Here is a 22,864-nt window from a genome sequence, read left to right on the forward strand (position 1 = left end):
CTTTGTAATATTCCATATTTGATAAACATCATTCTGATACCCGTCCATTTCTGTTAACTTGACTATGATGTATTGAAAAAGTATAGCAAGAATGAATTATTTAACAGCAATTAACTCAAAAATATGCTGGTACACAATCTGTTAGATAACTTGGGTTTAAAAAACTCACTTACAGTACTTCATGTTGATTCTCGTTGAGGAATTCCCTAAATGTGAACAATGCTGCCCCCTACTGCACACGTTTCGCACCTACAGCTGTTTGATTAATTGACATGTTAAACTTTGGTTGCTCCACGTGTTAAGGACAATAAAGCACAAGTGGAGCAAGTGTCATATCAGTAGGCCGCCTATGTGCAACAAGACATGGAAACGGAACATGAGCTTCATGTTATGACTCAAGTCAAACAGCATTGCTTTGCAAGGAAGAATTAAGTGAATAAGTTTGCTTTTTACATGTTTTTGTGGCTACTTGTATGTAGGCTACGTCTAAACGGGGTACATTCTCTGTAAAATATTTACATCGCCTATTTCCACATATTTGCAGAAATAATTAATACAAAAATCATGTGTAGTACTCTCACACTCAATTAACTTAGAACAAATCATTCCTAAATGATCAAATTGAATAAAATAATAATAAACATTGTTATGAACGTTCAAGGATGAGAACATGTGTTTCACACATCTTCACATGAAAGAGATACAATTTAATTTTAATTCATTATAAAATCTTTATCAAGCAAATTATTTTAATTTAAAGGCCTACTTCACCGGTTTGAATATGAAGGTGTATTGAATTCTGAGATCCTATGTAGTATAAATGTGCGAAAAAAATTGAAATCGGTTCATCCTAGCCTGAGAAAAGGCAGAAAGAGTGTTTTTTTAACCCTATATTTCTCTTTCTCGTGACATCACAGAAAGAGAAATATAGGGTTAAAAAAAACTTACTTTGTAAATATTACTGTGATGTCTTTTACTGTGACATCACAGTAATATTTACAAAGTAAGTTTTTTTTAACCCTATATTTCTCTTTCTGTGATGTCACGAGAAAGAGAAATATAGGGTTAAAAAAAACACTCTTTCTGCCTTTTCTCAGGCTAGGATGAACCGATTTTTTTTTTTTTGCACATTTATACTACATAGGATCTCAGAATTCAATACACCTTCATATTCAAACCGGTGAAGTAGGCCTTTAACTGAAAATGAATGTTTTGCCTCGTACCGGTTCGGAGTGAGAATGATGTCGATTTATTTTTTGTATACTATCTATGATATAGACCTTAAGCCCTAAGGTCTATATAGGTATTACATTTTTTCCTGGTGCTTTCAGTCGCATCTCATGGACGGAGACAGGAGATGAGATGAAGCTGAACACTTCTGAAAATGTATTAATTTATTTAATCTCTAGCACGGCACATACAGAGCCGGCCCTGCCCAATAACGTCATAAGCAGCTGTTTAGGGACCCCCAGGTAACTACGTTTATAAGCTAATTTTGGACATTTTGCATCACTTTTGGGTTGCCAGTCAAACGTGATGCGGAACTGACTTTGACCATTAGGTTGTGTTAACTTTGCATAACGAGACGACGGAGGTATTTCGCTGTGACACACCAATCTCTAGCGTTTCCGGCCAGCTCAGCGCGTCAGCCCTGTGGTGTTGTCAGCTCCCAGCAGCCTGTCAGACAGACACACTCCGGTACCGCCAGGTAACCTGTGAGCTTTAGCGGTGCGGCGGAGACACACTGCGCAGAGATGGTGCTGTTGACGATGATCGCGAGGCTGGCGGACGGGCTGCCGTTAGCCGCCTCGATGCAGGAGGACGAGCAGGTTAAAAACACACTCTTAAAGCCTATCTATCTGTCTGTTTGCTGTTGTCACCACCACAGGCTTCTGCTGTAACAGCAGTGACACGTTAGCTTAAATGAACCTGGCCTGCCTTACTGTACACAGATCCTGCTTTTTATTTACCTACGTTGACTGAGTCATTCCTGTGTGCTTCCAGAACAGGCTTCCTGTGTTTTTCAACCCTGACCTGATTCGCAATGCTGCTCCATTTCGTCTGAGCCAGCCTTGCACAACTGGCGAGACTTGGCCCTTGCTGCACTGTCTACCGATTACAATACAGTTTAGTTTAGTCCAGTCCTCGCCTAAAACGTGAAAGGATTGTAAAGGTAAAGTCAGAAAATCCCCCCCTCAGATTAGAGCAAAAATATAAAGCCTATTTCAGAGTTAGGCCTAGATATAGGTGTCTGCATATCAGCAGAAATTGTTGTACAGAAGTGTCAACGATATGTTTTAATATGAATAAGAAACCATGTCTGCAATACATAACTGGTCCACTAGAGGGCAGGCACCGACATCTTGGTTTTAACCTGATTGCAATTTTCTAAAGGTCATTTATGCTCATTTTCAGATTTAAAATTGTAATTACGGTTTCTACTAGAAACTGTTTCACTAGTGTCCTGGCAAAACCATTTATATTTCTCATACTGCCTTTGCAAAATTTCCGCTTTTAAGCATCTGTCTGAAACGCTCCGTTTTAGTGCCTGTCTCTTTAAGCCCCGCCTTCCAGAACACCCAGTGTGCTCTGATTGGATCTAACAGTTAAATTCAGGGGTATCTGGGGGTGTACTTATCACAGGTGGAGGTAAAGAGGTCGGTAATGGGGGAACGTGGCTTCTCCTCTTTATGACATCAAAACTCCATTATGTCACTGTTTTTTGGCTTTATTTAGGAAAAGATGCTGTCACTCATTTACATATCATGGTTTTCAAATGTCTAAACATTTTGCTGACGTATGAAACAATTGGATTGAATTGTTATATTTCGCTAAGCAGTTTTGAATGTAAGATTTTTATTAGTGAGATGGCTTAACTCACCGTATCACGGCTCCACGGTCACCCTCTTTATTCATGTTCCAGTGAATAAGGAATAATCCCAGTTTCAGGTTGGGACACACTCTTAAGTGTTCTAAGTCTAGTTGACATACTAGAAAATTTTCAAATAGATGGCATTGTAACATGTTAAATTGTTTCTGATTTATGTTGAGCATGATGACCTGCCAGGAGTCTAACCTTTTCCCCTTCGCTCTCTTGTTTGCTTTCAAAAAAGGGAAGTGAAAAGGTTTGTTGTGTGTTTTTCCGCTCTGTGCTTCAACATCATACTGTTGTGTGTCTGTGATGCTACAGTGCTGCTGACAATGTTCTAGAGTCAACAACACCCGGGCAAACCAAATACCATCCTCCACCTCCACCATAAACAACTGACCACAAACAGCTGCAGTGGCTAGCCTATTTGTTCTCTCGAAACGCACACAAACAAACACATTGCCTACAGTCTCAGATTTAGCAGTCTGTCTGTCTTTTCAGCACACACATCAAAGGGCAAGAAATAAAACACAAGACAATTGTGTCAAATCTGGACTGTAGGTTTCTTGCAATTTTTTTGTATGTCTTGTACACTAAAGATGTAACCGCGTTCTCATTCATGTCATTTATGTCTCCTGCTGGTGATGATACTGTCAAATCTGCTCGTACTACTCTACATAAGGCACATACAATTTCTGACCCAATTTCTTGCCCTGATTAAACGCCATATATTTCTGTCAGTGTGAAATGTGAGAGAGCAGCATTGGAAACTAGTGGTGTTTTTTTTTCTCCTTTTTTGTTTGCTGTCTAGTTGGGCCGGGACCTTCAGCAGTATCAGAGTCAAGCTAAGCAGCTTTTCAGGAAACTCAATGATCAGAGTCCAACACGCTGCACTCTAGAGGCTGGGTCCATGTCATTTCAGTGAGTATGAAAAAAAAAGAGAACATGAGTAGGCTACATGTGTTATTTGCCGTCTCTAAAGCCCCTGTAAACCCAAAACCTTCTAAATATGTCATTTGGGAGTTAGTTGCTTGATAGTGAGCATCTGAAAAGAGTTAGGCATATTTATGAATGCAAATGAAAGATATTTTCATTTAAGTTTGATAAACTGTATTGAAATCCAGCTTTAGATGAGGCGGGCGCTATGCTCTGGTTCTTATGACACAGTTAGTATTTTGAACCAATCACGGCAGTTCTCTGCCTGAACATTCTATAAAAACAATGACTGTTGCTTTGATACGGCCATGCCCACACAGTCCTATCAAACGGTCTAGACAGTAAAAAAGTATTCTTGTTTAACTACGTTTTACATTATTTATGAACATTTATTTTAAATCTGATCTTGGTAAAGCTTATTGAGACACCCAGTTTTGATAAATTATATATTGATTTTTACTATTTGAGACTATTTTAGCATTGCTTTCTAGCCTGCACCCACGCATGCACTGCCCATACCAACTGCATTTTTCCATTCAATGTCTTCCTCCCTGCAGCTATGTAATAGAGGCAGGGGTGTGCTACCTTGTGCTGTGTGAGGCCAGCTTTGCCAAGAAGCTTGCCTTCGCTTACCTGGAAGACCTGCAGGCAGAGTTTCACGAGCAGCACGGAAAGAAGGTCCCCACGGTTTCCCGGCCGTACTCCTTCATTGAATTTGGTGAGAGAACCGGAGGAGCCACGAGCCGCCGAATTAACGTAAAAGATGAAGCATGTTGCATTTCTGGTCACATCATTTTAATTGCTGACGTTAAATACAATACATAGCTAATAACTGTTTTGACATAATAGGATTTCAATATATCAATATATCTGTTAGTTATTTGTTTCAAAATGCATTATTGACCATCAAAATGCTTCGTAATATAAATAGTTGTGACAACGCATTACATTTGGTTAAAAAACGAAATTCAGGGATCAATCGATGTGATTTTCTTCTCCCGTTACCTTTTTATTTATTCGGATATTTAAACTCAGGTTATACGCCTACAGACTCCTGGACAGATACCAGTGCTAACCTTATGCCGAATACAATTAGCATCTCCCTACTGAATTATATAGAAGCCATTGGGATGATTCATACGTAAGGTAACATCAAAATGGCACTAGCACTGAGTTGGCCTGACTTAATGAAGAAATATGCTGGCGGAAATCTTAATTTTATTTAATGGAATTGAAGGAGAAACTGTTTCGGATGTAGAACGGTTGCGTCTGTACCCCATGATACGGATATGGTAGCTTGGTGCATGGTAGCTTGGTGCATCACAAAAAAACATAACAGTAACAGAAAAGTAATGTGGTTAGGGTTTTTTCAAGATCTCAGACATACAATTCTTGCAAACTGTGAGTAAGTTCCCCAAGGTGAAAGCCCATCATGCAACACTGACACTGTTGGCCTGTCAATGCGATCAACAACCCATGCTCACTGCCGAATCAATTCTTCTTGGGCAGTTCTTTTTTTTCTTTTTCTTTTTTGGCCAATCCAAACACAACACAAGTTTACAAATTCTTTTAAACTTTCAGCTTAATTTTTTTCTGCTATCCCAGAACGCCAGTCCTGCACCACAGAAACAAATCTCACTAATAAGTGAATCTAGCACTTGTAGTTTGTTATGTCAATTATGTATTGGGGGAATTGTCAAAAATGCTGATAAAACAATCTAGCTTGACAGTCATCTGCATCTACTTATTTGGATTGGATTAATTTTTATTGATCTCATTGTTTGTGCTGCTCCCTCCTCCCCACAGACACCTACATCCAAAAAACCAAGAAGTCGTACATTGACAGCCGAGCCAGAAGGAACCTGGGCAGCATCAACACAGAGCTCCAGGACGTACAGAGGATCATGGTGGCCAACATAGAGGAGGTGCTGCAGAGAGGGGAGGCTCTCTCTGGTAAGTCTACGCTATTCCTTCTTAAAGGAGAAGTAAGCAAAATGCTCCATTTAGCTAACGTCCTGTCAGTGACTGCAGTTAGCGGTCCCCTCCCTCGTCCCAACGTCACCACCACATGAACACGCAGCCGCCTTCGTCAGATAGTGCCACGATGGAGCACAACTAGTCATCGTTCACTGGCACAGAGACCCGCCTCTTTGTAGCGCTGTGTCTCCTGATTGGATAAAAACGAGCGGGATACTCAACCTTTTATCTGGCCATTACTGCAAAGCTGAATGACTGGGAGAACTGTATTATGAACTGTGCTTACTGTTTAAGTTAGTGCTGTATGAATATAAAGTGATTTAACACGTATATTAACAAAATAAATATTGCTTACTTATCCTTTAACAATAATACAATTGAGAAGGGGGCAGCTCCTTGGAAATTTTAGATGGTTGTTCCTTAACTGTGTCTCTCTCTCCTTTCTTTCCCCCGCTCTCCTCTACTCTTTCCCTTCTTTTTTTTTGAACTCTTACTTCCTTTCTTTTTCTCTGCGGTTTCTCCTGGCCGCAGCGCTCGACTCCAAGGCAAGCAACTTGTCCAGCCTGTCGAAGAAGTACAGGAGCGACGCCAAGTATCTGAATACCCGCTCCACTTACGCCAAGCTGGCGGCCGGCGGCGTCTTTTTCATCATGCTCATTGTCTACGTACGCTTCTGGTGGCTCTGAGAGAGAGAGAGAGAGGGAGGAAGAGAGAAGCAGAGGAAGGAGATACCGAAGTGGAAAATGGAGCTGTGGACACTAAGAAAAGCTGTCACCTTTTGACAAAAAAAAACAGGATCCCTGCTCTTAATAAGACTTTGCAGATATGCCACACACCGCCCATTTTGTTTTTCTCGCCTGTCCACAGATGTGTTATCTGATTACAAATGATGTCATAATGCATAGTTTTATTGTTAACCCTTAAATAGTAATGAGCTAGTAGTTGCCCTGGATATAGGTTAAGAGTAAATGAGTGAATGTGTATGCACGACACGTGTTTTTCTTTTTCTTTTTTTTAAGGCGATTTTGGGGTGATTGGTTCTGAAATGCAGAGGAAAAATGAAGTTTTTGTTGTTGTTTCCAAGCTGTACTGTACTGTCACAGGACTGAATTAATCTTGTATACTGTCTAATAATACAGAAAATAGCAACAAAAAAAAACATAACCTTATTTATCCTGAGCACATATATGGGTATCAGCATTCATTTCCATTATAATCATAGTAGTGATGGCTTCACGGGCCTGGAAAACATACAGTATGACTTGCATACATTTTTTTTAGCCATTATGGGATGTCATTATGAACTGTATGAAAATGGCAAAGGAGGAAATGGTAGTCAGAAAAATGGGGATGAGAATGTATTTTTTTTGATCCTTTTGAAAAAAGAGGGTCGTTGGGCAAGGAAGGTTAATTTAATTTACCTGACCTAAGATGTATATTTCAGCCCCCAACCGAGATGATTTCAAAAAAGAAGGCAGCGCACATGGTCACAAAACATTGGTTTTAATGTGCACAGAGGGACATAAAGGTGCCCTTTAGGATATGCAGAGGATCCTGTCACGGTTGTATTTCATATTATTCCACCCACAGCTAATAAACCAATACATTAATTATGAGACAAAGAATATGAGTATTTTTAAATACGAATTATACTGATTAACTGTTATGGATAGTCATAACAAAATTTGTTCCGAGAAGTTAAGTTGGAAATGTTTACGATTGTGAAAAATCATTATTCCACTAATACATTAAGGTGTGTATTAGATTTCAGTTGTAATCTCAAACCCTTATGCATTATGTTTAGTTTTTTTGCTAAAAATGTATGAATAAGGGTGGGGAAGGCTTTGCTTTTTTAACAAGTGAAATGTAAGATTTACCTCCCTCCCCCCCTTCCCTATGCCGTTAGCACAGTCCATAACCTGTCCTCAACCGGGTGTATGCTACCTTTGTGCTCTCCTTCACTGTGACCCAGAACCTTTCTGTAAACAAACATTTAAAAACAAATTCTATGTCTAATTCTGAGAAGTCTAGTCAATTTCAAAATGTAGCCACGCAGGTGTTATTGGACAGCCGGCGCGTCCTCCCGGCTGGAAGAGGACACCACCTCTTCATCTGTTCTGTTGTCTATCTATGAATAAAATCATTTGCACAAAACACGCTTCCTTTCTTGTCAGAGGACATCTCACTGAACTGATGATAATCAAGTGCTCTTCAGCTGCAAATGCTGATTGAGGTTTCTTGCATTATAAAAGCGGCTGATGTTATGAAGATGAATTTAATTATAAAGGTTATCTGAGAGGAAGACAGAAATGCACTATAGTCTCTGGATTTTACAGTGCTCTGTGCCTGAAACAATGGTGCACAATGCAGTTTACTACAGGCTGTTATTGAAACGTTTAGGAAGATACAAATGTAGGCCTACACTCCCTTGGTATATTATATTAAGATAGCCTATTACTTAGGTAGGCTATGGTATTGCTTTGATAACTTCACCGTATTGTCTTAAATCATTTAAATGGCATTTTGAAGTAACATTTTCAGAAGATATGCCATGTTTTGGGCATTTCTATTAAGTTCAAATTAATACAGACCATATCCCTTTTGTCTAACCAGTTTAGAAGGAAAGGTTAGGTGGCCATCCTCCACCATCCTCCATCCTCCACCTTCCACCTCGTGGCGCTGTGGACACATATCCAATTCGTACGGCTCTTCTAGTGGCGCTGTTTCGGTGTGCTAATACTTCCGGTGTCTAGGTCCACTAGGCAAATGCATTTGCTTTTTTTAAATAATAAAAACTACTCAAACAGAAAACTGACTGGTCTTTGGACTATATTTTAAGGGGTCAGTGGCTTCGCTGTTTCTGGAGGCAAATATGGATATCCCCATCCCCCCTGAAGGTGAAGAATGCGATGCAACGCAGTGTGATTTTCATTGAAATTAGCTTAGCACACTGCAACACGGCTAACATTACCGCTACATTTAGCATTTCGGCTAACGTCAAACGTGTTTCTAACAGTTGTGTGTGTACATATTTGCACCTTAGCACTACGAATAATGGTGTTGGAGCAGTATGGCAACTGTTATTTTGACCAACGTGAACGTTATTATTCTGATGTTTTTTTCCTTTAGCTAACTTCTACGTCTTCCAAGTTATTATTTTCCCCTTCAAGTTATGCTTGTTCCTTCATCCAAATTGGCTACAATTACCACATTTTTGAAGTGCAGTATAACATTGAAGTGACTCGTGTAGCTTATGTATGCATTGCTCATATTTACTGTATGTGATATGGTCATGGTTTGACATGGTATCCTGCATATTGTGTTGTGTACTATTGAGACATCTATTCCCAGGAGTGGGATCTCCTCTTCTCCAATAATTTTGTATTGATGATAAAATCAACCTGATCCCATCATAATCGGTAGATGACGCGACGTAACGTTACACGATCGATTGTTTGGACGGTAGAGATGAAAAATAAACAAAGAGCAGGTGATTGAATTAAAAGTCACTTGTGCTTGTTTCCTTGAAAGATATCAAGAAGATCATGTAACTACTCTTGACACTGTGGGGACCTAGACATAGTGATATCTGTGTGCCTATATGGACGTTGCTTGCTTCATATTATTTAAGATTTTCATACTAAGTAAATAATTTCTTTCTTTTTCTCATGTGTTGTGAAAAACGAGCACTTCTAGTTTATTGATTGTGATAAGGTGTCATGCTTTTTTATTGTGCTGTGGGTCGGTGGGAGGTTGGGTGGGATACTTTTATAATTTAGTTTTTGAGGATTTTGGAAACACTTTGAAAACACAAGTAAAGTTGATAGACACAACTTCCAATATTTTTTTTAAAGATCACAATATATTTATCCGTCAGAAAAAAAATAACTGCTTGGTTCTGTGATTGGAATCTAATGATAATACACACACAGAATAATTGTTTGTCTTGACTTTCTAGAAAGGTCACCATCTGACTCTTCCCCCTCCTCTTCCTTTCTTTCTTTCAGACCAGGAACTGAGGAATGTCATTGACAAGCTGGCCCAGTTTGTTTCTCGGAACGGGCCCGAGTTTGAAAAGATGACCATGGAGAAACAGAAGGACAACCCCAAGTTCTCCTTCCTCTTTGGGGGAGAATACTTCAGCTACTACAGGTGCAAGCTTGCTCTGGCGCAACAGCAGAGTAAGTACTGAAAGAGGAAAATCCACCATTAAACTATTCGCATATAGATTTCTGTATGATTTTGGGTTGAGTATTCCGTGTATTCGGTATTCAAGATCTGTCTTTCTGGAATGTATCAAAAATAATCAAATACGTTCAACTGAAATGGAACTTGTACAATTGAAAGAAATAATAATAATAACAGTCCCATAAGTTATAAATATATTCATTTTATCAAATGAATGACTTTATCAACTTGTATTTAAGTAATATATTATCCCAATCAGAACGTCTTGTGCACCTTTATACATAAAGTCTGTGCTGTGTTATTTCCTGTTTTGGGAGACACTTGACAAAACTCACCAACATAATATAAAAACAATTATATTCTTTTTAACCCTGTGTGTGTACCATGCCTTACTATCAAGCGAATACTGTACCTCCTCACTCTTATTAGCTTAATTATAGCACATGCTACATGTCGGTTTAGACTAGAGTAACAGTAGCACAAACTGCCACCCACTTTATTTAAAACTAAAGGCGGGCAGGTAATGGAACCCTTAATGTTTTAAGCACTGACTGAATGGTTTCCTTAGCACTACATAATAAAGTACCCAGAGTTGGCACCCAATGCAAACTGGTATTTCTTATATTTCTTAACATATTTACTGATCAGATTTATCATATTTAAAATTAGAATGCTGGCAAATTATCTTATGATTTAATATTTCCATGTCCTTAATATCTCTGCATGCAATGGGTGAGCTTCAGTTTGAAACCTGGATTGTAAGCACTATGCCGTGTATGTAAACAGAATACAAGGTGCACTAGCAACACACCTTAAATAATAGTCTTAATAACTTAATGGATATCATGGATTTTAATATGGTTTTTAAATGAATTTGATGAATCCCTTTTGAAATGTTATCATTTGTGGATTTGATAGAAACTGCTGAGTAATATATTAGCATTCGTTACTCATAGAAATGATGGCGTAAAATACATAAAAAACATCCGGTTTGTAATCATTGGGTTTGATGTGTGTTTCATTTGCTTATCTTGCCCAAATGAAATTGCGTGCGAGCGCGTGTGTCTCGAACTAGGGTAGAATAAGCAGCATGTGAAAAGAAAAAAAATCCTTTCTTTTCTTCATAGCACAGTCCGTGATGCTCTAATTCTGATTTCCTTCAGTTCTGTGACTCCACCATCTTCACTCTGTTCAGATTTAGCACCTTTAAATGAGAATTAAAATAAAAGCTTATTTTAAAGTCGGGGATATGCATGGGTGTTTGGGGCGTTGCATCTATGTAGTTCAGTCAATGGCCAATGAATCGACATATTGATGTATCGTTACACCTCCTACTGATTTGGTCAGTGTCAGTGACGATTGACGATGAGGTTTCAGTACAGTTGGTTAACATTGAAGACTGGGTGTTAAAGATGTGTTCGTACATACACTGAATGCCTGTACTGTTTGTGCGGACTGTGAGAAACACCCACAGTGCCAACATTTCTGTGATGTAAATGAACTGCAGTGGTATATGTGTTAAGTCATAGTTTTGACTCATCAGACTATTAAAGCCACTGGATGCTTGTATATAGAGGCACTCAGAGATTGTTACAGCAACTACAGTCACTGATGGGCAAATCCATACATCGGCAGCTTGGTCATAACAGCGCAGTGTTGTGCATGGTTGCATGTATGTGGTTCCTGTCAGTCATGGACTACCACTAAAATGCATTAAAGTTTGCTTTTCCCCCCATGTAGATCCCTCTACCCACGATGGGGAGGAATATAAAACTGAAGGTATTTGGAAACAGATTTTGTTAGAAAAGAAAAAATCAAAATTCCAGTTGGAAAGTGACATTTTGTTTTTGCTGGACATGATCACACCTGTGCTTCAAAGCTTTTTCAGTCGTTTCAGTTGCATTTTTAATTTCAGTATGTTTTTTTCTTTTTTGCTGTATATTTGTTTGAAGCTTGACTGAAGATATCTTAGACCAAATCACAACGTATAATTACAACAATGATGACAATAATATGATTTTTTTAGTATTTATGACAGCTGGCATACCCTGAAATTAATTTTTCACAATGAACAAACATTTAGAACAGGTTACTGATATGGCCACTGGTATGATTAAGAAATTCCTCATCATCCAATAGTGACATCCTTATTTATATTTATATTTATTTGATTTTGATAAGACATTTTCTTTCTGACCTGCTGCTTGATTTGTAGGCCAGGGATTATGTCTATCATAACAGTTTTATAAATCCAATTCTTGGAAATGTGGAGCCATGTTTTGATGTCATTATGCAGCCCAGCTGTATATTTCTGTTCTAGGTTTGCAAACATTACTGCTTTTGATTTAATTTATTTATTTATTACTTTTTAGAGATGCCAACATGTCTTCCTTTCAACAGCGGTTGTTTCTACAGTAGTCAGGGTTCAGGAATGTGGATATGGTGCTTGTTGTTGTGTGTGGGTTACTTGCATGTCTTTTCAATGTTGCTCCCTCTTCTGCTTTGTTTCTGAAACACTTCCATCTACTTGCTGAATATAAGCTCTTACATCTGATCTGACCATTAGGAGGTCACTTTGAATGGAATAGTTCTGTGTAAACAAACAACAGCACATCTGCTTTGTGTGCCATTTATGGAAATCCTCTTTCTTCTCCTGCCGTCTGCATTACGTCAGCAGTCGTCCAAACCTCGACCCAGAAATCAAAGCTTTACCAAACCTGCAGACGTTTTTGATCAGACTTCTTTTTTTTTTTTTTTTAAACTTCTTTTTATTGAGTTTTTACATTATAAAAAACAATTACAAAATAAACATTGAAATATATCTATATCTCCCCGACCCACCCCCCCTCTTGATGTACAATTAACTGCATATGAATAACATATAAAAAAAAAAAAAAAAATATATATATATATATATATATATATATATATATATATATATATATATAATAAAAATAAAAAATAAAGTACAATAGTACTAGTTGAAATAGCACAGGAATACAGAAGTAATAATACAATAAGTACTAAAATACTGTAATAATTAATAAAAAAAAAAAAAAAAAAAAAAAACTCTTACACTCTTTCTGACAAGGGATAAACACTCATGACAGTACTCGATACACTATACACTACGAATCCACCCAGTCTGTTTTTTGATCAGACTTCTAACCTTTTCTATTCTGGGCTGTCCTCCTGTACAGACATGTACAACCCTGGACCGAAGGACGTGGTTGATATCCCTCCGCCGCTGATGTCTATGATCGCTCCACCTCAGATCCCTCCGCCTGCCGCGCCACCTATCGATGAGCTGGTCCAACAGAGCCTGTGGAACCTGCAGCAGCAAGAGCAGCATCTGCACACACTCAGACAGGTACACAGACAAGAGAGAAATTATAGACAAGGTTTCCAAGTTGTTTTTACCACTTCAATGGAGTCGGCACCATCTACCTGCTACTTGTCCGTACTGTGTGTATGCTTAAAAACAATCTGGTATTAGTACACATCCTAGGCTGTGTTAACTGGTATGTGAACACAATTATTTTCTATGCCTTTTTCATTATAGGAACAAGTGACTGCAGCCATAGCTCTGGCTATGGAGCAGCAGACCCAAAAACTGTTGCTGGAAACCCAGTGTGACATCACAGAGTTTGACAACCTGCTGCAGCCCATCATAGACACCTGCACCAAAGATGCCATCTCTGTAAGTCCAATATAATACAGACGTTTTATAAGGGATGCCATTGCTTATGTATCTGAATTCCTACAAACTCACGTTTGTTTTCCTCTCAGGGTGGTAAGAACTGGATGTTCAACAACGCAAAGACTCCACAGCACTGTGAACTGATGACGGCACATCTTCGCAACCGCATCACTGTTGATGGAGCGCACTTTGAGCTCCGCCTACATCTCATCTATTTAACCAATGACGTTCTCCATCACTGGTAAAGTGATAGTTGCAGCCTGGGTCTATAAAGGAAAACATTTTTGTTGGGCAACTGTCAATACATTTATTTTTTAATGTGATGTGTGTTTTAATGTTTCCCCCCAGCCAGCGGAAACATCAGAAGGATTTGTTGGCAGCGCTGCAGAAAGTTGTGGTTCCCATCTACTGCACCAGCTTCCTGGCTGTAGAGGAAGAAAAACAACAGAAGATCACCAGGGTAAACAGTAACATCTTTTGATTTTTAAAAGCACACATAATGCTGTACTAGTATCAGACCAGTGCCGTTTCAGATTGAAGATGCCAAACCGCAGCAGTTTGTGTCCATTTTCAACATCCACAACCAGACTCTGTATATATGCAAACAATGCTGCAACCCTAGCTCTAATATTAATTCATACAAATACGTAAATGGTTAAGTATACAGCTTCAACAAGCAAAGGCTTCTCAGCAGTTTCTGCTTGTGTTGCTCTTTATTTATTGAGTTTGAAAGTTTAAATTGTTGTCCCTGACTCTAAAGTTATTCTTCTCTCCTCCTTCCCAGTTATTGCAGCTTTGGGAGAAGAACGGGTACTTTAACGAGGAGACCATTCAGCAGCTCAAGAATCCAGCACTGGGCCTTGGCCAGTACCAAGTGAGTAAGACTGAAGACTATTTCCTGCTGGTCAAAAGGCAGGTGATAGTCACAATTCTCATTGTGGTTGTTTGGGTCCACACTGGAGTGCTGTGGATTAGTTCACACCTATGCAAACAAACCCCTCCAAACGTCTACATTTACAATGGTTAGACTCCACCAAACTAAACAAGGAAGGTATGAAAGCACCCCAAAAATGTTGCTTGAGAAGACATGGTGGGCTGTATAGCGCAACAATGTTTAATTTCAGCGGATGAGTACAGACACAGTGTACAATTCAAAACAATAAAGTTATAATGTAGTGAAAGTAGAAGGGGAGAAGATTATATATTTTAACTTTTCAAACCCCTTGTCCTCTCTCTCTGTCAGGCGTCTGTGATAACAGAGTATGCTGCGGCGGTGCAGCCCATCCAGCTGGCTTTCCAGCAGCAGATCCAGGCTCTGAAGAGCCAGCATGAAGAGTTTGTTTCCAGCCTCCAGCAGCAGCAGCAGCAGCAGCAGCAGCCTCCACCACAGTCTGCCCCAGTATCACAGCTAGCTGCCCCTGCTGAGCCCGAGAAGCCCCCAACTATAACCACACAAGCTGGTGAGAAGACACACACAGATTTATTGTTAAAATTACAACAAACCATAATCTTGAGGTACCTTACACTAATACGTTGTTTTCTAAATTTTTAAAACTTGCTATTAAAGAAAAATAAAAACAGGGACAGGGCATTCTACATTAGTCCTCAAACTCAATAGTTTGAAGAATTTCTTTTTTTTAACCAAATTATATATTTTTTTTATAAATAGTTTGGGAAGTTTTCATCTTGTCTTGTTTTTGCTGTGACCTTTGTTTGTGCTTTAACGTGTGTGTGTGTGTGTGTGTGTGTGTGTGTGCAGCAGATGTGAAGCCTCCCATGTCAGGTCCGCCTCCAGGGGAGTTTGATGGCGCTCCATCCAGATCACAGGATCAAGGGAACTCCAGTGGTCCCTCAGACATGTCGTCAAACAAGTCTGGGTGGTATGACCCCCCAGGACATGGCCCCTGGAACTCCAACCAACCGGTAAAGACCTGTGTGTGTGTGTTTGTGTGTGTGTGTGTCACACTGTTCTGTAGTTAGGTGATTTTCAAACAAGTTTATAGTTTGCGATGCTGCATTACTCTGTGCACAATGGTGCAGCTAAAAAATAAAATAACACAGATTCCACTGACTATACTTTTAGAATTGGGATATAAGTGGCAGTCCTAGACTGGAAGAGCTCACACCCATTCTGTCTTTTGTCTGTCCCCCAGCCTCCCTTTGACCCAAACCAACCTCCCTTTGACCCCAACCAGCCTCCCCCTCCATGCCCTCCCTGGAACAGCCACGAGGGCATGTGGAACGAGCAGAGGGACCAGGGGAACTGGAGTGGAGGTCCACCCAGAGAGGGAGGCCCCTGGAGCGGGCCGGGCGGCTCTGACCAAGGCCCCCCGTCCTGGAACTCCTACGACCAGCAGCCGCCATGGGGGAACCAGCCTGACCAGCCTCCGTGGGGCCAGAGGGAGCCCCCATTCCCCCCACGCATGCAGGCATGTGGGAGATAGTTACTGTGATCTTTTTATTCTATTGCATTTGTTTACTATGTTTCCCGACTAAGAATTTATATAGTTGAATCTGAATGGTCAAGTCCAAGTCCACACCAGACAGTTTGACTTCTTGACTTGGCATAATAATTGATTTAATTTATTTGACTTTGAACATTCTTTCTAACTTGTGGCAAAGATATAACTTTGCTGGTTGCTTACGTGAGCGACTGTCTAACATTGTCTTCATTTCTTGCAGAGACCTCCCCATTTCAGAGGGCCCTTCCCTCCCCACCAGCAGCCCCCTCCGTTCAACCAGCCCCCACCTCCACCACACAATTTTGGCCGCTTCCCTCCACGCTTCATGCAGGACGACTTTCCTCCCAGACACCACTATGGGCCTGACAGGCCGCCGTACACCCCGCACCGCTTCAATCCCGACTACCAGGGAGACTATCCTGGAGGTGTGAAAACATTGATCCGTAACTTTAGCTCAATGCTACCTGTAAAGCTACATGTATTTGCACCCGCATTTGTGTTTAATTACGTTTCTTGTATACTTTTAAGGCCCCCGTTTACCCAAATCCAAAAATGCTTTTTAACTATGTAATTTGGATAGTTAGTTGCACGATAGTAAGCATCTCTAAAGAGTTAGGCATATTTATCAATCCAAATGAAAGAAACTTAAGTCATTTAAGTTTAATAAACTTCACAGAAATTCAGTTTCAATGAGGCTGGTTCTTATTACACAATAAGTATTTTGAACCAATCACGGCAGTTCTCTGCCCAAATGTTCTATGAAAACAACTGTTGCCACGGAGACCGTGGGCCACACCCACACACTCCTGTCAAACAGTCTCTAGACAGTAAACAAATCTCTTTTGTGAACTTAAGTTTTATAACATTTATGAACATTGATTTTCAATCACATAAAGAAAAAGAAGCTTATTAAGACAATCCACTTTGATATCATATACTGAGTTTTACTATTTTAGACCAGGTTTCCAGAGGTTCTAACAAAATTCTCCTCTGTTTGCCAGACATGCCGGGCCCTCCTCCCCATCACCATCCCAACCAGAGGCTCCCTCCCCCGGGCATGGGGAGCGAGCATCCTCCCTGGGGCGGTGGAGGTGGAGGTGGAGGTGGAGGTGGTGGTGGTGGTGGCGGTGGTGGAGGCCAGCACCAGGACTTTGGCCCGCCCCCACACGGCTTCAACGGCCATTCACCACACATGCGACATCGCCAGCATCCGCCCGTGCAGGATGACCCCAGTCTGGTGCCCAACGTACCCTACTTTGACCTGCCAGCTGGTCTCATGGCTCCACTGGTCAAAGTAAGTCACCAAGGGCATGAACAAAAAAAAAAAAATTTTACCAGCTAAGTTAGAAAGTTACTGTCTTGCAAAAAGCCTGTATAATCAAAGACTACTAGAGGAGAAAAGTGTGATGCAGCACTGCCACAGAATGGATCCGATCCAAAATAGTTTATGTACTAGACCTGTATTGATAAGGAATTTCCATGTAGATTTTAATACTACTTTCAGTCAAAGTTGCATTTCTCATGATCCTTCATTTGTCTGTCAATTGCTCAGCTTGAAGACTGTGATTATAAACCTCTGGACCCTAAAGATATCCGGCTGCCTCCTCCCATGCCCCCTAGCGACCGACTGCTAGCTGCAGTGGAAGCTTTCTACAGTCCTCCATCCCACGATCGGCCAAGGAACAGGTAGAAACACACACCTCAACTCTGTCTGCAAGTTAAATCAGACTACAATTAAAATTGTAATTTGGGTATTTTATCAGAATTGAACACTTAGTCATCCTTTTAAGTTGCTGCTTCTATAAGCCAACTGAAAGAAAGGAGTGGAAACCCCTTTCTTTTCATTTAGAATTTTAGTGTAAACGACTGAGAACAATAGTGTAGACAGAGCCCTGTTTGACACAAATTGAGTTTTTAAATGTATTCACATAGGTCTGATCTGAAGCCCAAAAAAAGAGATAAAGATTTTATAAGATGGTTGCTAGTGAGAGAATTGACCAACTTCGAACTGGATCCAAAATGAAATTGGCTGAAGCAGCAGCAGTCACCACAAACAGAATCTCTGTAGAAAAGTTAGCCTTTAACAATTGCTTGAGATCATGCAGTTTACCGCTGTCTGTGCTTTGTTCCTCCACCAGTGAAGGCTGGGAGCAGAACGGCCTCTATGAGTTCTTCAGGGCCAAGATGAGAGCCAGGAGGAAAAAGGGCCAGGAGAAACACAGCAGGTGAGCTTCTTCTTCATTTGATTCTTTCTGTTTCATTCAGTCTCTGGAGGTGGACTCAGCAATTCTCAAGATTGCTTGTTGTCAAAATCCCTTAAAAGAAATAAAAAAATCTGTAAATACCTCCTCACGATGCACTACATGTCTGTACTGTATGTGCACTGAAAAATATCCAGTGTTAATACACAGTCTAGACTCTGTAAAAAAGCTAGCTACGGTGGGCCCCCTTTGTTGACATACGCACACACAGTCCACAGTAGATTGTGAGGAGATAATAAAAAAATTGACAAAAAAGCATTCACCACAATCCCTGACTTCCATCTTTTTGAAGGATGGAGAAAGTGTTTGACATGTTTCTTATGGTAATGTGATCCTCCCTCTTCCCTCTACCTGTCTGTCTCTATGTCTGCCTGGTGGAGCAGTCAGACAGAGGGCCAGTCCAGGAGTCCCACTCACAGCAGAGGAGGACGGTCTTCGTCTCGTTCCAGCTCTCGCTCCTCTAAGTCCTCCAGGTCACGGTCCCGTGGCTCCTCTCACTCGCGCTCCCGCAGCCGCTCACGCTCCTACTCACGCTCCAGGTCTGCAAAACACACACATATATCACACATATAGTATAGTATTTAGTACAGAGTTGAAATGGGGAGACACTGCAACGAGGCCTGAGCCAACGTGTTGCGTGCTCTATCCACTACGCCACCGGAGCGCCCCCTATCTGTATCGTTTAATATTGGAATATAATTTGTTAAATCTTGCAAGGAATTGTACTCTGAAAAAATATGGAAATTAAGAAATGAATATGGAAATGAAGGCTTCTTTTCCACAAGGGTAGAAAGAAATGTTAGCAGAGCTGATAGTTTTAATTTCACTCTTACTCATTGATTCATTTTTGGTTCCCAAAGCAAAGAGCAGTGGAAACATGTCACAGTGGCTACATTTTACATTGCATGTTATTATGTTTGGTGAAGTTCCTATAGTGGAAAAGTTTAAGAGAGGGAATATAGCTGGGTTTACACGAAGGGTGTCTCAGCAACGTGTTTCAGTTGTCCTCAAATGTGTCTGACAGAAGTGATACACTTGTATTTTAATCAATAAGCTGTCCACATGGGCCACGCAATAACTTGCGTTGCACCTGCTCTGTTAAGTGGGTGTATTATACTTCAAGTACATTTTTTTTTTGTTTTACGTGCTCAATTACAGTAAATGTCTGTTGGGCTTTGAGCGCTGCCAAATCATGGGTTACATTCTGTCAGTACTGTGCCTGAATGCATCACTGGGAGCAAAAGGAATGCATTCTACCAGCTAACCTGCCTTATCCTGCCTGTCTTTAGGTCCAGGAGTAGATCCAGGTCATCTCGGAGTCACTCTCGCTCCAAATCCAGATCCCGTTCAAAGTCACCCGGCAAGAAACGACGTGGCGCCAAATCCCGGAGCTCCTCCCCTGCGTAAGTCCCCTCCCTGCTCATTAATAAAAGGACCTATAGCAAAGACTAAAATATAAGTTCTGTAGTATTAAAGTATAAACCTCTCCTTCTCCCTACAGCGCCACACCAGGGTTGGGCGTCTCATCCTCCAAACTGCCTTCAGAGTCCAGGTTAGGGGAGGAGAACAAAGGCCATCAGCTACTGATGAAGATGGGTATGCTCTTTTTTATTTCACAATTTTTTTTTTAAGTCTTCCAAAATATAATGGACAGGCTACGTTGATAAAGGATCTTTAGAAAAAAAGGGAACCACATGCTGTATATGCTGATTCCTATCTTATTGTTCGTTTGTTGTCCTGTCTGCTGTAGGCTGGAGTGGTTCAGGTGGTCTGGGGGCCAAAGAACAGGGCATCCAGGACCCCATCAAAGGAGGAGACATCAGGGACAAATGGGACCAGTATAAAGGCGTGGGGGTGTCACTGGACGACCCATATGAGAACTACCGCAGGAACAAGAGCTACAACTTTGTCGCGCGCATGAAAGCACGAGAGGAAGGTAAATATCTTTGCAGACATTTCTGTTGAAACGGAATTTCATGCTGCACACACACACACACACACACACACAGAGCCAAGATTTTTATTACTGAATTCGCCCCAATATAACGACAAGTTTTATCTGGATAAAGCTTTGGTGGGGCTCGTTTTGTATTCAAGGACTAGAAAATCAGATTTTCTAGCACATGCTCTCTATTAATAAAGCAAGAAATGGTAAAATTGAGGATATTGACATGCTATTTTCATTACAATAATTAAAAAATAAAATCTAACCGTTGTCTTCTTTCTTCTTCTTGATTTCAGTAAATCGTGAAGCTCCGGAGCCCCCTGCAACTGAGTGATGTCATCAAACGGCGACATGCATTCTTCCTCATCTTCCCCGTCCCAATCTCAATTTCAATGTTTGTTTTTAATCCAGAATTCTAGTCAACAGTCCCAGATCAAAAGCCTTTTTGCTCTCTGCTTAGTCCAGCAAATCAATCAAGCAGAAGTCATCGGATTTGCAGATAGAACAGTTAGCGCTAACCGTAGTAACATTGCAGAGCTCGACAGGGACACTGATACTACAGGCCTAATTACAAACATGGATTGCGTCACTCACTATTTAATTCCCAATGTTTTGGATTTGACTTGAGTGTCAGACCTCCTTCAGTGTGTAAACTGATAACATTGGGCTGAATTAGACTCAGCCTCAATATTCATGATAGCTCCAGAAAATAAATGGGACAAATGGTTACAAACTGAGAATGGGGAGGAAAAAAGTGAGTATCACTTCAGTGCTTTTAAAGCTTTATGAACCCTCTTTTAAGTTATGCATAAAAGTCAGGAGTACACAGGAAGTATGCTGAATTATTTTAATTTGGGTTTTACACAATTGTTTTCATCTTTCGCCCTCAAGTTAAAGGTGCAGTTCACACAAATGAGAAAATAATCCTATTCACACCTGATGGTATTTCCCACAAAATGCTTTATTTGTAGAAGATATTGAAAAAACTTACATTTTTACAGAATGCCTTATTAGTACTAATGAAAACTTCCCACGGTGGATGATGTTGGATGTCTCAAAACTTCTACAAATAAAACTGTAGTTGTAGATAGCACTGGGGAGTGGGTGAAAAGATGTGTTTTGTCATTTGTGTGAACTCACGCTTTAGGAAAAAAAAGTAGATCTCTCTTTTGAATCTTGTTGTTTTTGTGCTGCTGATTATTGTCATACTTTTTCATGTAATAACTTCTTCTATGGAGATATGTAAGTCTGTCGTTTAGTTGTAGTATTAAAAATAAATCCCACAAAACAAAGTTATGAATATGAAACCACTTGTTTGTTTTTTCCACAATCACTATAAGCACACAACCTACATACAGAATCATAGACCCAATTGTGACCATTGGTAAGCACCACCTTATGACGTATTAACTGCTGTATCTCTTTAATGTAATATTTCATAGACCAAACTCAGTAAAGTTGTTGTACAGATGGGTGATGCTATTTTTCAGCATCCCCCATCTGTTCAACAACTTTAGTCTGTCGGATTTCACCTGTAGATGGCACTAAAGGATATGAAAAATTGTTTCCGTTACAGCAGCTGATAGTTTCTTTAAATACTGTACCTAGAATACAGAGATGATGGGGGTTTTGAAGCTGCCATACAGCTTATACATCAGCTTAGTATTGATAATATTATTCGTTTTGTAATACGCACAAAGTTGCAGGCCTGTATTGAAATGTATGTCTCTTATACTTATACTACTTATACTCAGGGATTCGCTTGTGCATTCATTGGGTTAAACTACTTCGGTTTTATGTATGAATGACTTACAGTTTTACTTTAACATAGTTAATATTTTAATTCTACACTATTTAGATATGGGTCTAACCAACACATTTTTCAATCAACATTATCTTTACTGATTTTGTAACTTAACAGCCCTTTGCTGAGAACCACAACTATGTCCAAAAATATAATCATGTAGATGCCGTGGATGTGACACGCAGTAGGGTAACATGGATCTGCAAGTTATACGCCAATAGTATATTGTATGAATGTGATTGTATTTTTGGTATGATTTTATGTCTAATGTTAAAAGAGAATTACTGACAATCACCACACAGAGCTTCTAAGTTACCCACAAAAATGACACCCCTGCCCAGTGTGGAAACAAGGACAAAGATCACGTCGTTAAGTGTGAGATCCCCGAAATCTGGCACCCAGGTAAGAAATAACACTACTATGGAAGTCTTTGTTATATAAGCACTTCAATGCACACCAGAGGATTCAGTCAGATGTTCTGAGGTCCTTGTTTTAGTTCCTCTGTAATGCTGCAGGTGCCTTTCATGTCTGTGCCATTACAGATGCAGCCAAGGGGATGCGCTGTTGTCAAAGGAATAGAGACAGATGTGGCGTCTACTGACAATTGTAATGAACCGTGTTCTTAACAAGGAATTCCAGAAGAAACGTCAATTATCACTGACTGATACTTCGGATCAAACACCAGCATTACATCCACATATTCAATGTTTGCTGGCTACTTA

General features: G+C 40.2%; 2 protein-coding genes across 5 annotated transcripts; both read left to right on the plus strand.

The window, feature by feature from the left end:
- The first annotated feature begins 1,637 nt into the window (after positions 1-1,637).
- Positions 1,638-7,926, plus strand: sec22bb (SEC22 homolog B, vesicle trafficking protein b). Its single transcript, XM_080032430.1, has 5 exons — positions 1,638-1,829; positions 3,681-3,790; positions 4,363-4,523; positions 5,612-5,758; positions 6,314-7,926. Exons 1-5 carry the CDS (start codon positions 1,755-1,757, stop codon positions 6,466-6,468), a joined length of 648 nt encoding a protein of 215 aa, XP_079888556.1. The 5' UTR covers positions 1,638-1,754; the 3' UTR covers positions 6,469-7,926.
- Positions 7,927-8,539: 613 nt separating this feature from the next.
- On the plus strand, positions 8,540-21,616 carry cherp (calcium homeostasis endoplasmic reticulum protein). 4 transcript variants are annotated; one of them, XM_080031963.1, is made up of 20 exons: positions 8,540-8,679; positions 9,790-9,963; positions 11,711-11,749; positions 13,171-13,340; positions 13,533-13,670; positions 13,760-13,911; positions 14,019-14,130; positions 14,455-14,544; positions 14,914-15,130; positions 15,430-15,593; positions 15,824-16,099; positions 16,353-16,557; positions 17,134-17,426; positions 17,685-17,818; positions 18,271-18,357; positions 18,777-18,932; positions 19,683-19,796; positions 19,895-19,989; positions 20,144-20,329; positions 20,635-21,616. In XM_080031963.1, the coding sequence occupies exons 1-20, from the start codon at positions 8,655-8,657 to the stop codon at positions 20,670-20,672; spliced, it is 2,865 nt and encodes a 954-aa protein (XP_079888089.1). In that variant the 5' UTR covers positions 8,540-8,654; the 3' UTR covers positions 20,673-21,616. The 4 variants fall into 4 exon arrangements, with proteins under 4 accessions (XP_079888089.1, XP_079888092.1, XP_079888090.1 ...); XM_080031966.1 differs by having other exon boundaries at positions 15,866-16,099; XM_080031964.1 differs by having other exon boundaries at positions 15,433-15,593.
- Positions 21,617-22,864: the final 1,248 nt, after the last annotated feature.

The sequence above is a fragment of the Ammodytes marinus genome (assembly GCF_949987685.1).
Source record: "Ammodytes marinus genome assembly, chromosome: 8".
NCBI classification, from domain to species: Eukaryota; Metazoa; Chordata; class Actinopteri; order Uranoscopiformes; family Ammodytidae; genus Ammodytes; species Ammodytes marinus.